General features: G+C 37.5%; 1 protein-coding gene and 1 non-coding gene across 2 annotated transcripts in view; one reads left to right on the top strand and one right to left on the bottom strand.

The window, feature by feature from the left end:
• WDR70 (WD repeat domain 70) overlaps positions 1-17,381 on the bottom strand; it is a 397,384-nt gene that overhangs the window by 55,211 nt on the left and 324,792 nt on the right. The window contains exons 11-13 of the mRNA XM_032135980.2: positions 12,397-12,496; positions 8,992-9,076; positions 6,739-6,877 (exon numbers count right to left, since the gene is read on the bottom strand). Coding sequence (XP_031991871.1) covers positions 6,739-6,877; positions 8,992-9,076; positions 12,397-12,496 — 324 coding nt within the window. The remainder of the gene's footprint in view (positions 1-6,738; positions 6,878-8,991; positions 9,077-12,396; positions 12,497-17,381) is intronic.
• LOC116457190 (U6 spliceosomal RNA) lies at positions 9,703-9,809 on the top strand. The gene has a single exon (XR_004244952.1). It is a non-coding gene; the product is annotated as a U6 spliceosomal RNA (small nuclear RNA).

Below are 17,381 nucleotides of genomic sequence, written 5' to 3'. Positions count from 1 at the left end.
GGGTTTAAGTTTTTCAAGGTGGTCTTGTAGTCCAAATTATGAAGGCAGCAAAAATGCAACATTGTTTTTCACCATATTCCACTGGCATCTCTTTTCTTCAGTGATTAAAGAAAATACTCCTAGAGATAGTAGTACTGAGTGACCACTACACTTCCTGACAGTAAAACATTGTCCTAATAAGCCATGCTAGAAGTTGGCTCTTGACCCTGGAAAAAAGATAGGGCCAGAGAAAGAAACATGTACTGGCAAATTTACACTAAAACTCCATCATTTTCTACTTATTCCCAGTTTTCCTATCAAATATTCATACATCTTGGGAGACCAAGAAACAACCAGTGCTCTGAGACTCCACCTTTCTGTTCTCAGTGAGCAAGTGCTCCACACACCTATGTTAGGTATACCGTCCTATCACTTGGCTGTGGGCAAATATAATATTTTTATTAAATACAAATATGTTACTCAGGCTCCCTCTAGGATATGCATTGTTTAATCCTCCTAAAAAAAGTGAATTACAGTAAAATTTCATTAAGCTGATACCACGTTATTCAAAATAATACATAATTCAAAGCAAATGCGATTCCCTAGTCAACCAGCTGCCTGATTGCTCTATAATAAAAATCAGATAATGGAAAGCTAGTTAATTCAAAGCCCATTTTTTCCATCTCCTTGTGTTTCACATTAAGGAGGTTTCACTATATTTTAGAAGGCAGATAAATGCCAAATGTAGTCTTTCAAGTTTATTTTCAGTTAGCATTTGCAGTGCTGATAGCTCAAGTTCTCCCTGTGTAATGCTACTCCTTGTATGACTCTGGGCAGAGACAATGCTTGACTCCTTTATTTCTAGAAACTTATAAGGAGGTGCAATTCTGCCTGAGTTGGGACTTTATATCAGTAAAACATGATTATTCTATTCCCAGTATAAAATGAAAGAACAGATGAGTTCCTCAACTCCTTCAGAGTAAACTTTCACAGGCATAGTATCATTAATTTGTTTGAGGTGAATTCCCAGATCAGCTATATCTACATTCAAATGTAAGAACAAAGATACATTCCAAACCCAATTCTGAGGACTTCTGGAATATCCATTAATTTGAATTACCTTTCTGCTTCCCTCCCTAAGTACAAATAATGGAGGGCTGACTATAGTCTGAATGGCTGTACGTCCCTTACACATTATAAATTAAGATAAATAGCTAGGTTCATAAAGGGTCTATTATTTCATGGCCCTTTTTATCCATTTAGTCTTCCTCTTCAACTCTCTGAATTAAAACATCAACATTCTCTCTTAATAAGAACACAAAAACCTTTTTTGTGAAATGAAAAGTGCTAACACATTCATTTCCAGAATATGCACTTTTTAAATTTATGTTATGCATAATTACGTTACATGTGTAATGTGTAATTATACATAACATATAAAATGTTATGTATAATTTTATGTTATGTAACATTTTATGTTATAACATTTATACCACGCCAGGCCTTTTCAATCAACTTGAAAATGTTAGCACTTTCATTTCCACAATATATACTTTCTCAAACTATAGAGTTAGCCTCTTGAAAACAATGATCATCATAATATTTCAAACTGACAGAAGACAGCAAATACTTCATATTCTGAGTTTTCTTTTTTAGAGAACATGAATGAGGTATGCATATTATACATTTCATTTCTCACAGGAAAGGGATATTCTGAAAAACAAGCCATGATAGAAGGAAGTAAAAATATAAGATAATCCTTGTTCTTTACTATTTAAAAAATGTCCCAAAGAAAATCAAATATTATCTAGAAATCAAAAATGAGGTTTTTTTCTTCCTTAAAAGACCTTTAATATCATATTTCTTATGTTAATATTAGGATTTTCAATCAACTTTATTATATATATATATATATATATATATATTTTTTTTTTTTTTGAGACAGAGTCTCACCCTGTCGCCCAGGCTGGAGTGCAGTGGCGCCATCTCGGCTCACCGCAACCTCCACCTCCCATGTTCAAGCTATTCTCCTGCTTCAGCCTACAGAGTAGCTGGGATTACAGGCTCCCACCACCACACCTGGCTGATTTTTGTAGTTTTAGCAGAGACAAGGTTCATCATGTTGGCCAGGCTGGTCTTGAACTCCTAACCTCAGGTGATCCACCTGCCTTGGCCTCCCAAAGTGCTGGGATTACAGGCATGAGCCGTCATGCCAGGCCTTTTCAATCAACTTTAAAATGTCCAGGGCATACCAGTTGAAAATACCAAAGCATATTTCCTTTTCTGTCGCTTCAGAGGCCATATGCTAGGTTATGCTAGATGTTATAGCAGTGTTTTCAAAAATAAAGGTTTAGTTTTTTAATTCTTATCCTCATTTTGTTCAGTCAGTATTTACAAAACTAGAGGTCTCTCACCAAAGTACCTAAGCAAAAACAAATTAGAAAAGAAGTTATGCTCAGGTGTAAAATTTCTGAGTTTTTTCCTTTTCTCTTTTTCCCTCTTTACCCATGGGAATGCCAGCTATCTCTGAAATTACTGCCAAAAGCGAATGAGGTGCAGAGACCATGAAACAATATCAGGTTAAAACAACCTGATTAACCATGCTTAAGTTAAAAAATATAAATGGTAATATACTGGTACAATTGCATAAACCATGTCCCTTGGTTTATACTAGTTAAAAAGAAAATTCTATTAGTCATTTCACAATAAATTATCATTTGATGAAAAACTACCAAGCTAATAATATTGTTATTTCAGAATATTTCCCTAAATACTGGCTCTTAAGAAAAGCTTAAAATTTAATAATTTCATCTAAATAAAATTAATTTTAAAAATTGACGTCATCACCAAGTTGTATTTTATCCATTCTTTCTTTCGTTCTTTCTTTCCTGTGCTTTTATTGTATAAAACAGAGTAATGGAAGCCCTTTACATAATACATAAAAAGCATAAGGTGCTGTCTTACCAAAATCAAAAGTGAATTTGTAAACTCAAGATTCAAGTTATATTCTGGAATTCATCTTAAAAAAGAGGCCAAGCATACTATTCAAATCCCAAAGAATTAAATAACAAATGGGGGGGGAGGAGAGGGAGAGAGACGGGGGGAGAGAGAGAGAGAGAGAGAGTATTAGTCCGTTCTCACACTGCTAATAAAGATATACCCTAGACAGAGTAATTTATAAAGGAAAGAGGTTTAATTGACTCGCAGTTCCACATGGCTGGGGAGGCCTTACAATCATGGTGGAAGGTGAAGGAGGGGCAAAGGCACGTCTTACATGGTGGCAGGCAAGAGAGCAGGTGCAGGGGAACTCCCCTTTATAAAACCATCAGATCTCATGAGACTTATTCACTATCACAAGAACAGCACGGAAAAGACCCATCCCCATGATTCAATTACATCCCACCAGGTCCTTCCCACAGCACATGAGGAGCTACAATTCAAGATGAGATTTGGGTGGGGACATAAACAAATCAGTGTATAATTTGAGGAAATGCAATTAGACTACAAGGGAAATCTCTAAAATTTTTAGCAGAATTGTAAAATGTGTGCAAACACCATATGGTGAAATAGCAAATCTTAAAGAAACATACACCATCTCCTAGCAAACAGACTTGAGAATCTCTACACTGAATAGAGAAAGGAAATTTTTCAAAGAAGATGACAATGCAGAGAACAGAATTAAAACAAGTTTTGGGTTTTTAAAAAACTTTGTTTCAAAAATAATCATAGAAAATGCCCTTGCTATATCTTTAAGAAGCTATGTTTTTGTGAAGATAGTGTTTAGTTAAAAGGAATAATTGCATAGATTGTTAACATCTTCTGACTGAAAACAATGTTTGGCTCCACATACATATACTGAGCCTGGTGTCCTAGAATATAAGTACGTAGGGATTTATTCTGTTTTAGAAGAGGGCGTGGGAAGAGCGTAACCAATTATATGTGTCCAGTAAATGAACACATCTAGGATAGACATAATGCCATCACTGTCTGTGCCTTAGTCAAACAAGTACACTACTAGCTGCTGATATTAAGAATATGAGATGCTGCCTTTTATGCAAATTAAAACTCAACACAGTTAAGTTCCTTAGTACCTTGGAGTGTGGTATTTCCAACACAAAATTATAAAAGAGGTGTCTTTTGGCTCTTCTAGCAAAGTGTCCATCTTTTATTCATTCCAAGAAATGTATTTTTTTTTTTACATTCCAAGAAGACATAAAACTTGGGACAACAGGTCAAAGGGACTGTTAAAAGCCCCTTTATTTAACATAGCATTCTAATGGATAAACAGAAAAATGATGCTGTTTGATGTTAACGATAACAATAAGCCCTCCCCCTCACTAAATCAACAATTGAATAGGACTCCTTGGGGTGTGTGGTTTTGTTCCTATTTGAAGTTCTCTCTTCACCCATCTATTAAAATGGATCTCATAATTTGTCTTCCAACTTTTCTCAGATGATTCAATATTGTATGCTCTATTTATTTAATGAAATTTCTCCTTTCTTAGCTTCTTTTCATTTGCTCGTCTCTTAAATGATGACATTTCTTAGGGCTCATTTTTCTATCCTTTATTCCCTTACCTTAATCAAACTCATCAGCAATCAACATTTCAGCTATGCACTATAAATGTTTTTACCAAAACTGTCTCTTCTTTCTCTTACGCACCAAACTTATTAAACCATCTGCATACTGAGTATCTCTACACAGAATTCCTGTAGGTATTTCAAGCTCAACATATCAAGAACAGAATTCACTGTCCTTCTTCCAAAATCTGCTTTATTTTATCTCTATGTATTTTTATATCAATGAACATTCACTCAGTCTCCCAAATTATAAATTTCTGGCTTCATCTACACAGAATCACCAAATCTTATAAAACTAAACCTTGTATTTCAACATGAATTAACCATTTCAAAACTTAGATCTGAATGTGTCTTCCTCTGCTTTAAAAAAAATAAAAAGACACAAGACAGTCATCTTATAATTGTATAGAAGAGCAGTTTTACCTTTCTAACTCTAGATATCTCTCTCCTGCCTCACTCTCCAAAGACACATTTAGTCGAAGATTTACACATGATCTACAATATGCCTTCCTTGCACTTCCCAAGTATCTCTCTCACTCATTCAATTAATATTAAGAGCTATCTCTATGTGCCAGGCACTGTTCAAAGCATCGAGGATACTGCAGTGAACAAAAAGTTTCTGCCCTGTGTGACTTACATCCTAGTAGAAGAAGACAGACAAAACCAAACAAATATACAATATATGAGGCAGTGGTAAGTACTATGGAGAAAAAGATCTACCTATAAAAGTAACACAGAGAGCAAAAATGTATCACATTATGAGACACTGATTTTTCCAGCAAACAGTATGTTCTTCCTATAAACTACAGAAGCCCAGCATGTCTTTAAAAGTGTAATCATATGTCTACATCCCTTAATTTATTTACAGTTCAACTTAAGCTACAATTTAAAAATACATCAAGTGTGATACTGAAATGTATAGTCATTTAGAGGCATAGTAGAACAGAGCTTATTTCTGGAACAACCAATTACAATAATTTTACTTTCTGAGATGAAAGTTGATAGATTCAATTGTTTTCTTTGATTCTAGTGTTTTAGTTGGCTCCTAATGCACCCAGAAAAAGCATTGTGAGTGCTGGCACATTTCAAATTATGTCATGAGATTTGAATCTATTAAACATAAGTACTCATCTATAATTAATCTCATTGATATTTCACTTTTCCTGTAATACTCTATACCGTGGTTTTACATACAGAACCTGCAAATTAAGACTTCATAGTAATACTAGAACATTAGAGACAGGAGTTTTTTGCTGGTAATTTAAAAACAGTTGTTCAATTGTCTGAGTCACTTAAGTGCATAATATGTCTCAACTGTTTACAAAGAGCTGAAACAACTGGAAAAACCTACATAAGAGCACTGTTTAAGATATAGGATATTACTAAAAGATTTGACAATAAGCCAAAGAAAATTTACACAGACATTAATTGGCCTGTTTAATACTCAGAAAATTACAATGATTTGCTTTACCATGTAAATAATAATATACAGTTTAAAGGAATTCAAATTTTCCTCTGGGAATTTTCATTCTTATTGTATTACATGTGGCTCCAGTCTCAGTCTCAGGACATGAACAAATGAATGAATGAACGAGTGAATGCTGGTGTTTTAGTGTTCATATAAATCTGTAAAGAAAACTAATGTTTTTTTTTTTAAGGTGTCGAAGTTAAATCTGAAATGTTTTAAACTTCCAAATAACTAAATAGCAATTAAGTTCAGTGCAAGCTGAGCCTGACTTTAATGACTACAACCCACACCAGCAGAGTTCTGTCAAAGTTTTCATGGTTTCGGGAACAATGTTAAACTTCGTCACTTCTTAACCTTTCACTTCTGTCGACAGTCCCTAGGATCCTCACAAACATGCCCATTGTGGGATGCTCCTTTCTGTATCTTACATGATGATCATCTTCTTCACTCCTCAATTTGGTTGGCAGAGAGGGAAACCCAACTGAAATTCCTACTAAAGTGTAGGCCCATAGGAAATATTGGGTTGTGGAAAGGGATAGGGTAGCTCAGCCGTCAACAACATACTGATAACTCCTACGCTAGAGTGAAAAGCAGCTATCACCGTGCTCTCAAGGCCAGGGCTTATATTCTACTTAACAAACAAAACCAAAAGATGGGTAAGAGGCAAACTTTATGTATTCTCAAGGCTGAGGAGAAAAGAATATACGTACCGCATCTGTGATGTCTATTTCATACACCCTTTGGAAAGTCCTACGCTCAAAGAAAACAAGTTTGCCGCTGCCACATCCTCTTTGAATAGATGTACCAGTGACTATGAGCTTATCATCTGGACTGAAACAGCAGTCAGTCCTACAGAAAAAAAGAGTTTATGAGTATAAGCTTATGACCTCCGCAATAGTCCAGCAATAATTAGTGAATTAAATAAAATATAAACATCTCTGTAATAAGAGCTAACTCCTATATAGGGCTTATGAGTCAAGCACTTTCATTAATTTGTTTAACCGTCACAATAATCCTATGCGGTAGTTATTATCCACATTTTACTGATGAGGGAACTGAAGAAAATAATTTAATTACACCTTGCACACGGCAACAAAAGTAAGTAGCACAGCTGGGATTCAAACTTAGGCAGTCAGACTCCAGAATCTCTGCTTTTTAACTTCTACACTGTAATTTTTTTAAGGTAAAGGAAGTATTAAAAAAACTCAATATAGACATTAAGAGTGTCTACAGACAGATATATATATGACTAATGTCTAAGTAATGATTATTTTGGCCATTTTAAAAACCATTTTCACTAACACCACTACTATCACCCCCAAATAATTTGAGTTATGTCAAGTTGAGCACCATGAAATGAGCCACAGGTTGCATTGCTGGAACCCAATTGATGGCTATGATTCCAAGGCTCTTATTGTTAGCAGTCTGGCCATCTGATTGTGACTAATCTAAGACATGACCCAAAGAAGTTATATAGTCAGCATTACTTGTAGCAGGTATAATAGCTCAAAAAATTACCATCAGAAGTTATATAGTTAGCATTACTTGTAGCAGGTATAATAGCTCAAAAAATTATCATCAGCTATAAACTCATGTTTGTTTGAACATAAAATGCCATGGGCAGCAGACATGTTAGAGTTAGTACTGCATTATCATACAGCTTTCATACAGCTTCCTTCACTTGACACTTCCATTATCTTCATGCTCTTCTCTGTTGATCATTATTTCATTTCTACCAAAATAGAACAATTTGCCTAGGCACCAACTATAGGACTTAGAGGTCAAGTTTTGCCTCAGCTGCTTCAAGAAAACCTTTAAAAGTTTCAGGTGCCAATTTAGTAGATTGGAGATAACAGTGTTCAGCTACCCAGAGCAAAACAGTCTGAACAAGTGAAGGATGCTGAATTATTGATTTGAATGATTAAAAAAATGAGAAAATGAGCTGTACTATAAATGCTCAGTAAATATTAAAAACTGCTTTGAAGTTTTTTTTTTTTGAGATGGAGTCTCGCTCTGTCCCCCAGGCTGGAGTGCAGTGGTGCAATCTTGGCTCACTGCAAGCTCCGCCTCCCAGGTTCACGCCATTCTCCTGCCTCAGCCTCCCGAGTAGCTGGGACTACAGGTGCCCGCCACCACACCCAGCTAATTTTTTGTATTTTTAGTAGAGACGGGGTTTCACCATTGTTAGCCAGGATGGTCTCGATCTCCTGACCTTGTGATCTGCCCGCCTCAGCCTCCCAAAGTGCTAGGATTACAGGCATGAGCCACCATGCCTGGCTGACTAGAGCTCAAATTTTTAAAAACCACAAATTTTAAAAGGCCTACCTTGTCATGTATACAATATTAAAAGAACAATTGAATCTCTTAAAATATATTTTACTACTCCAAGACTTGTGTGTGCATACAATACACACAAACACATGAATAAATCAAGTACATAATTTTTTGTTTTTTTTGTGTGTGTGTTTTTTTTTTTGAGACGGAGTCTCGCTCTGTCGCCCAGGCTGGAGTGCAGTGGCACAATCTCGGCTCACTGCGAGCTCTGCCTCCCGGGTTCACGCCATTCACCTGCCTCAGCCTCTCCGAGTAGCTGGGACTACAGGCGCCCGCCACCACGCCCGGCTAATTTTTTGTATTTTTAGTAGAGACGGGGTTTCACCGTGGTCTCGATCTCCTGACCTCATGATCCGCCTGCCTCGGCCTCCCAAAGTGCTGGGATTACAAGCGTGAGCCACCGCGCCCGGCCTCAAATACATAATTTTAACTTCAAAAAAGTTTTTGAAGTCTGAGGAATGTGCAAAATAAAAAATATATATATATTTTTCAAAAAACAGATTTTGATCACTCTGTCAAGTCTGTTTTCCAGAAGATCTAAAAGACGTATGATATAAATTAACATTAAAGTAAAAGTACTTCTTTTCCATTCTTCTACACTGATCAAATATTTAAAATATGCTACTTACATTGGGAACATGGTAGGAAGACCCGAGGCTGAAAAAAGTGGCTTATTAAATTGTCGGATGTCCCATAATTTTAACGAATCGTCACCTGACAGAGGAATGAGGGGAAAAAAAGACAGAAAAGTGAATTGTGCAAAAAGAACTCACTCCCAGTTTAGAGTCTGCTAAACTTAATGTATAACTGTAAGGAAGAAAGGGAACGGGAAGGGGAGAAAGAGAGAAGAAAGAAAGAAAGAAAGAAAGGAAGAAATAAACTAGATTCATACAAGCATGTTTTACTTTTTTAACCGTTCAGAGAGCTTAAAAGCAGTAGTCGCAAGAACAGTTGAAAGCTATTTGATAATGAACTGGGCTTCTAGAAATTACTTTCCAGATAGATGTAGCATCTGCAACCTAGAAGGAACCCTGGAGAATCTACTCTAAAGTATGATATTAGAGCAGATGGTAGTTCCCCTGTGGTGTATTTGAGCATACGTTACTTCTTGAGAAGATTTTAATTTAACAACTATCAGGACTGAAAATAGTTCAAGTCACAACAGATTCCTTTTCCCACTGGTGTTGGGTAAAGCTATCCATTAACATTAATAAGGGTGAGCCATGTGATTCCCTTCTCTCCAGTGTAATTCTAACTATAGCTATCATTCTTCACTTTGCTGAGGAGTACAGCTTTGCCAAGCCATTTAAAGAATGAGTATTTTTAAGGAATCACTTTTTGTGCTCCCTTTGGCAGCACATATACTAAGACTGGAACGATACAGAGAAGATTAGCATAGCCCCTGCACAAGCGTGACATGCAAATTTGTGAAGCATTCCATATGTATTTTAAAAATAAATTTTTAAAAATCCCTTTTTAATATTTCTATGGGGCTAATTCCTGAACAGAACAAAAGCCAAACTTATATACATAACGTTTTCACTGTTCTTTCTCCCCAGTGCCCACAGCTGAGACCTGCCTCAACCCCTTGGGTCCAATAAGGAATGAGAATCAGGTGCAAGTGAGGAGAGTAAACAGTTCGGTAAAAATCCCCATTTTTATAGTGAAGCTTCCTCTGAAACCCAACTTTTGGCAGGTGCACTAACCCACAACTGGCTGGACTCAGGACCTGCTTGTACTGGGAGAACTTTGTAAGGCTCACCTTTGGAATGTTACTTTATTGCTTTCAGTCTTTTTTTTTTTTTTTTTTGAGACGGAGTCTTGCTCTGTCACTCAGGCTGGAGTGCAGTGGCATGATCTCAGCTCACTGTAACCTCAGCCTCCAGGTTCAAGGGATTCTCCTGCCTCAGCCTCCCGAGTAGCTGGGACTACAGACATGCGCCACTACATCCAGCTAATTTTTGTATTTTTAGTAGAGACAGGGTTTCATCATGTTTTCCAGGCTGGTCTCAAACTTCTGGCCTCAAGTGATCCACCTGCCTCAGCCTCCCAAAGTGCTGGGATTACATGTGTGGGCCACTGCACCCGGCCTGCTTTTAGTCTTTAAAAAAAGGTTACACATCTCCACAATCTTCATTAACATTAGAATGTTCAGAAAACATTAGAAAACATTAGAATGTTCAGAAAACATTAACCTGTATTAATTCCACCTAATCCAGCAGGTTATGCAGCTAGCAGAAGCACCTTGTAACATCCTGAGGACTCTTTGCTGAATAGACTTCCATCTGCCATATTGTATACATCCAGGAAGGAAAACGATGGAATATAGTATACATGTGGTATTGACCAATTAAGTTATCCAAAAGCTAGTGTGTGTGTGTGTGTGTGTGTGTGTGTGTGTGTGCGCGCGCGCGCGCGCGCGATGGAAAGTAAGAATTATCACCAAAATGGCTTTGACTGAAATAGAGTTAGTTTTATACTTCTAAGGGAGTAAATATCAACTGGGTAATTACTCAGTTGAGTAATTATGGGCTCACCTATTTTATCACCTGTGAAGAATTTTCAAGCTACACTCTCCCTTTTTCCCCTCTTCTCCCCTTACTCCACCTCAGAGACTTGGATATACCATCCCAAAGATGCAAGAGTAGATGTAAGAATTCCTAAGTGGAGCAATTATCATTTGAAAACTTTCCCAGGGGATTCAGATACACTACTGGGATGAGAACCATTGTTTTAAATAAAGAATATATAGAATTTTAATTGGGAGTCATCTCTGAACTCAAGTAGTAGGTTAGAATTGATGGACCAAAATACATTATTTTATACATATCCACCTTCGCCATGTGTATCATAAATAGAGAATTACACGTACATGTGCTTTGATTTTTTTAAAGTTATGCAAATGAGAGTAGTTTAGATACAACAGTAAAGTTTCCTTAAAGAGAATCTGAATGAGTTCCCAAGGGTAAAAGGACAGGGACTAGTTAAATTGAGGGGAAAGCTGTGCACTTCTCTTGCCTCTCTCTTCACTTCCACTATCCTATACACTGGGTTGTAAAGTCTTTCAGGAAAAGGATTCTGTCTATGATGTTTACAGTTTATACCCAGCACCTAGCATAATGTTAGCTCATAGTAGATGTTCAGTATACAGTAGTCGAGTGACTGAATGAATAGCTAAATATAGCACTGTTAGATTCACCTGCCTAAAGTGTAGCTCCTCCATTGGCCTACAGAATAAAGGCTATATAAGGCCCTCTGTAGCATAGTTCCCATCTACTTACCATGCTATTAGTATTTCTTTTCCTTATGTGATATTTAAGACTCTCTGTAACATGGTTCCAACCTACTTACCATGCTATTTCTTTTCTCTCCCCACAAATAAGTCTGTAGGAAAATCTTCAGCTATGTCCCATACTCTCCCATAATGCTGCCTTCACTATTCTCTATCTCCTTCTATCAATACACAACTTATCTATGTGATAAAGATTTAGCAAAAAATTAGGAAGCTATATCCAACCATACGAATGTGGGTAAGTAAACTTACAATATGACCATATAGAACTGTTTTTAAAAATCTCATCTAGATATAGACTTTTTTTAAAAGAACTAAATTGGCTTAGTATTTGAACTGGGGGGGAAAAAAAGAGCAATGGTCAAACAACAAATAGACTTTGAAGTACCAGACACAGAATTATAAAACGGTATAGAAAGAATATAGGTGATCATCTATAAAATTCCCAAGGCAAAAGCAAGGATCATTTGTGGAGGCTTTAAACTCTTACGGAATTTGAATCTAAATGAAAAACTTAGGCAAAAAAAAAAAAACTAAATATTTAAACATTTTACTTGGTATTTTTTAATACAAACAATGTTGCAAAGTTGGAAATGTATTTTAATGAAGAAATCAGACTGGCAAAGGTGCATTAACAAAAATCACAGCAAGCTTTACTAAGCACTAGGATATTATTGTCATATTTGTTAAAGATGATTATTTTATATAGAGAAATACATCAAAAAGAAAGCTTTTAACCTACCTCCACGAGAGGCAAGGACATTACCATCATAGGAAAAAGTCACACAAGAAGTGTCTGTGCCCGAGTCATGAGCCTGTTTATAGTGGAACTTAGGATGAACCTATTCACAAAGACAAACAAAGTGTTAATATCTCACCTCAATTCAGAAGAGAACACTTTTGTGGCGAGAACATTTCGCTTTATCATGATGAAAATAATACACACCTATAAGCAAAGTACTAATTTCACATAATTATAATTTGCTTTCTAAAAAAAAAAAAAACCAAATGGCTTTTAAAAATATCCATTTGCTTTAATAAAGAACAAAGAATGTAAGTCCTAGCAGGAGACATTTTTCCAGATTGCCCTAGCAAGCTCTGTACAAGACAAGACTACAATAACTTCTTACTTACTTCTTCATATTATGCTTATAAAGCTATTGGGACAATTTCCTATATTTATCTGAAAGAGCAAATATAAATGAAAATTACAAATGAGCACATTATTTATTTACCCCAGAATATTTATTGTATTCCTAGGATATGCCATACACTCTGCACATGGTTGGAGGTCTTAACGTGCCTGTGGAATGAATAATAACAGCAGCTAACCCTTATACAAAATGCTTATCATATCCTAGGCACTATATGCTTTCCTATCTTGCCTATTTAGTCCTCACAATCACTCTGTAAGTTAGGTTCTATTATTATCATCTCCATTTAATAGTTTGAGAAACTGAGGTACAGAAACTTAAGGACCTTGTCCAAGGCCACACATTTTGTAAGTAGTAGAGATGGGGGTTTGAAACCAAAAAGACTATTCTTAAATACTGCATTATAATCCTTCTCTTACTGATTTATCTTAATAGTATTTTTACTTCTAATGGTGTTTCTACAAAGTTAAAGACTTGTAATTCTACTACACCAATCCTGCCACTCAGTTATGACTCAGTAACCAGCACAAGGTACTAGGAAGTCAATTGCCTCAAAAAGTATGGTCTACATGAACAAAGACATTGGTCCATTAAAAACTTTCTCCCCTACATAGCTGTCATTAATAGAGTAACCTCTGTAATAGGGGTGTGTGTGTGTGTGTGTGTGTGTGTGTGTGTGTGTACCTGTGTACGCACACACATATGCCATGCTGGCTAATTACACAATGGTTCTGGGCCATTACCAACTTTCTTAGGGTAATTCCATAGTGAAAGACAGGGACACTGCTGTTAATGACAGCATGTGAGTCCCTCCTGGGAGCCACAGGTATGGTAATGCAAGTGAGCTCATCTCCATTGCTCTCGTAGCAACCCTTATGAAGAATGAGTCACAAAACAGAGCTCGTGTACTTTGCCCTCCGAATAATATCCCTGACACCCAATCCCTGGGCTTACACCTAAAAAAATCCAGTAATGAGGAGTACACCACCTTACAAAAGCAGTCCAGTTCATTTAAAAAATAATAATAATCTGTATATATTGGGTGAAAACTGGCTTCTCAGTTCTTCCTCTGGGTTAACAGTCTTAGAATTTATTAGTTGTCATGCTTCCATCTTTCATGGATACAAAGAATTCATTGATTCAACTGTTTTTTTATTGGATATCAACTGTATGTATGGCAGACACTCAGTTAAGCAGAGAAAACACAAATGTGCCGAGATAAACATAGCTTCTAAAAGACTTGGCAGTCCCCAGAAAGGATACAGATCTCAGCACACAGAGTGACAAGTGCTACAATGGGGAAATACAGAGTAATATGTGAGCACTGAGAAGGCCCTAACCCAAACTTGACAATGAGGGAGAAAAGAGGGGCAAAAATAAATCAGAGACCTAACAGATAAAGTAGAAGTTAGCAGTTGCAGGAGCAGGAGGTGAGGGCAAGAAAGAATATTTCAGTCAGAGGGTACTGCACTGTGGTAAGCTGAATTTTTACCCTTGTGACCTCTGCCCCCTAGTGTGATGTCCATGAATACCTTATATGGTCAAAGGAGCTTGGCAGGTGTAATTATGGTTACTAGTCAGCTGACCTTAAAATAGGGAGATTATCTTGGATTGCAGGTGGGGCTGAAGCAGTTGCATGAGCTACAGTGCCGACAACAAAGTCACAGAAATGTGATGGAAGAGGAACTCAGAGAAATTTGAGATATGAGAAGTGTTTCACATGTCACTATCGGCTTAAAGATGAAGGGGGCCACATGTCAAGGAAACAGGGATCTGAATCCTGCCAACAACCAATGAGCTTGAAAGAGGACCCTGAGCACATACCAAGGCAAGCCTGGTGAAACCCTGAGAAGAGAATCCAGCCACACTGTGCCAGACTTCTTACCTACAGGAAATGTGGGAAACCAAAGGCATGGTGGGGAAATGACATGAACAGGCCCCAGATATCAAGGCTGTATAAGCCATGGGATATGGTTTGGATCTGTGTCCCCACCCAAATCTCATGTCAAATTCTAATTCGCAGTGTTGGAGGTGGGACTTGGTGGGAGGTGACTAGATCACAGAGGTGGCTTCTTATGAATGGTTTAGCACCAGTCCCTTTGGTACTGTCCTCGTGATAGTGGGTGAGTTCTCATGAGATTTAAAAGTGTGTGGCACCTCCCTCCCCCTTCTCTTACTCCTGCTCCTGCCATGTGAGATATCTCACTCCCCCTTTGCCTTCCACCAAGACTGTAAGTTTCCTGAGGCATCCCCAGAAGCCAACCAGATGCCAGCATCATGCTTCCTGTATAGCCTGCAGAACCATGAGCCAATTAAACCTCTTTTCTTTATAGATTATGCAGCCTCAAGTATTTCTTTCTAGCAATGGGAGAACAGACCAATATACCATGTTAAGGAGCTTAGATTTTATCCTGAAGGCAAAAGGGAGTTGCTAAAGGAGTTTAGGCAGAGAAGTAGCATGACTAAAGTTGCTTTATTATCATTATTATACTTTAAGTTATAGGGTACATGTGCACAATATGCAGGTTTGATACATAGGTATACATGTGCCATGGTGGTTTGCTGCACCCATCAACTCATCATTTACATTAGGTATTTCTCCTGATGCTATCCCTCCCCTAGTCCCGCACCCCCCAACAGGCCCCAGTGTGTGATGTTCCCCGCCCTGTGTCCACATGTTCTCACTGTTCAATTCCCACCTATGAGTGAGAACATGCAGTGTTTGGTTTTCTGTCCTTGTCATAGTTTGCTGAGAATGATGGTTTCCAACTTCATCCATGTCCCTGCAAAAGACATAAACTCATCCTTTTTTATGGCTGCATAGTATTCCATGGTGTATATGTGCCACATTGTCTTAATCCAGTCTACCACTGATGGACATATGGACTGGTTCCAAGTCTTTGCTATCGTGAATAGTGCCTCAATAAACATACGTGAGCATATGTCTCTATAGTAGCACGATACCTGATCCTTTGGGTATATACCCAGTAATGGGATCACTGGGTCAAATGGTATTTCTAGTTCTAGGCCCGTGAGGAATCACCACACTGTCTACTACCATGGTTAAACTAATTTAAACTCTCACCAACAGTGTAAAAGTGTTCCTATTTCTCCACATCCTCTCCAGCCCCTGTTGTTTCCTGACTTTTTAATGATGGCCATTCTAACTGGTGTGAGATGGTATCTCATTGTGGTTTTGATTTGCATTTCTCTGATGGCCAGTGATGATGAGCATTTTTTCATGTGTCTGATGGCTGCATAAATGTCTTCTTTTGAGGAGTGTCTGTCCATATCCATTGCTCTTTTCATGGGGTTATTTTTATCTTGTAAATTTGTTTGAGTTCTTTGTCGATTCTGGATATTAGCCCTTCATCAGATGGGTAAATTGCAAAAATTTTCTCCCATTCTGTAGGTTGCCTGTTCACTCTGATGGTAGTTTCTTTTGCTGTGCAGAAGCTCTTTAGTTTAATTAGATACCATTTGTCTATTTTGGCTTTTGTTGCCATTGCTTTTGGTGTTTTAGTCATGAAGTCCTTGCCCATGCCTATGTCCTGAATGGTATTGCCTAGGTTTTCTTCTAGGGTTTATATGGTTTTAGGTCTAACATTTAAGTCTTTAATCCATCTTGAATTAATTTTTGTATAAGGTGTAAGGAAGGAATCCAGTTTCAGCTTTCTACATATGGCTAGCCAGTTTTCCCAGCACCATTTATTAAATAGGGAATCCTTTCCCCATTTCTTGTTTTTGTCAGGTTTGTCAAAGATCAGATGGTTGTAGATGTGTTATTTCCGAGGCCTCTGTTCTGTTCCATTGATCTATGTCTCTGTTGTGGTACCAGTACCATGCTGTTTTGGTTACTGTAGCCTTGTACTATAGTTTGAAGTCAGGTAGTGTGATGCCTCCAGGTTTGTTCTTTTGGCTTAGGATTGTGTTGGCAATGCGGGCTCTTTTTTGGTTCCATATGCACTTTAAAGTAGTTTTTTCCAATTCTGTGAAGAAAGTCGTTGGTAGCTTGATGGGGATGGCATTGAATCTATAAATTACCTTGGGCAGTATGGCCATTTTCACAATATTGATTCTTCCTGTCCATGAGCATGGAATGTTCTTTTATTTGTTTGTGTCCTCTTTTATTTTGTTGAGCAGTGGTTTGTAGTTCTCCTTGAAGAGGTCATTCGCATCCCTTGTAAGTTGGATTCCAAGGTATTTTATTCTCTTTGAAGCAATTGTGAATGAGAGTTCACTCATGATTTGGCTCTCTGTTATTGGTGTATAGGAATGCCTGTGATTTTTGCACATTGATTTTGTTTCCTGAGACTTTGCTGAAGTTGCTTATCAGCTTAAGGAGATTTTGGGATGAGACAATGGGGTTTTCTAAATACACAATCATGTCATCTGTAAATAGGGACAATTTGACTTCCTCTTTTCCTAACGGAACACCATTTATTTCTTTCTCTTGCCTGATTGCCCTGGCCCAGAACTTCCAACACTATACTGAATAGCAGTGGTGAGAGAGGGCATCCTTGTCTTGTGCCGGTTTTCAAAGGGAATGCTTCCAGTTTTTGCCCATTCAGTA

The sequence above is a fragment of the Hylobates moloch genome, unplaced genomic scaffold (assembly GCF_009828535.3).
Source record: "Hylobates moloch isolate HMO894 unplaced genomic scaffold, HMol_V3 SCAFFOLD_17, whole genome shotgun sequence".
Taxonomy (NCBI): Eukaryota; Metazoa; Chordata; class Mammalia; order Primates; family Hylobatidae; genus Hylobates; species Hylobates moloch.
Note: the sequence above shows the minus strand (reverse complement) of the source record. Positions and strands in the feature narration are given on the sequence as shown.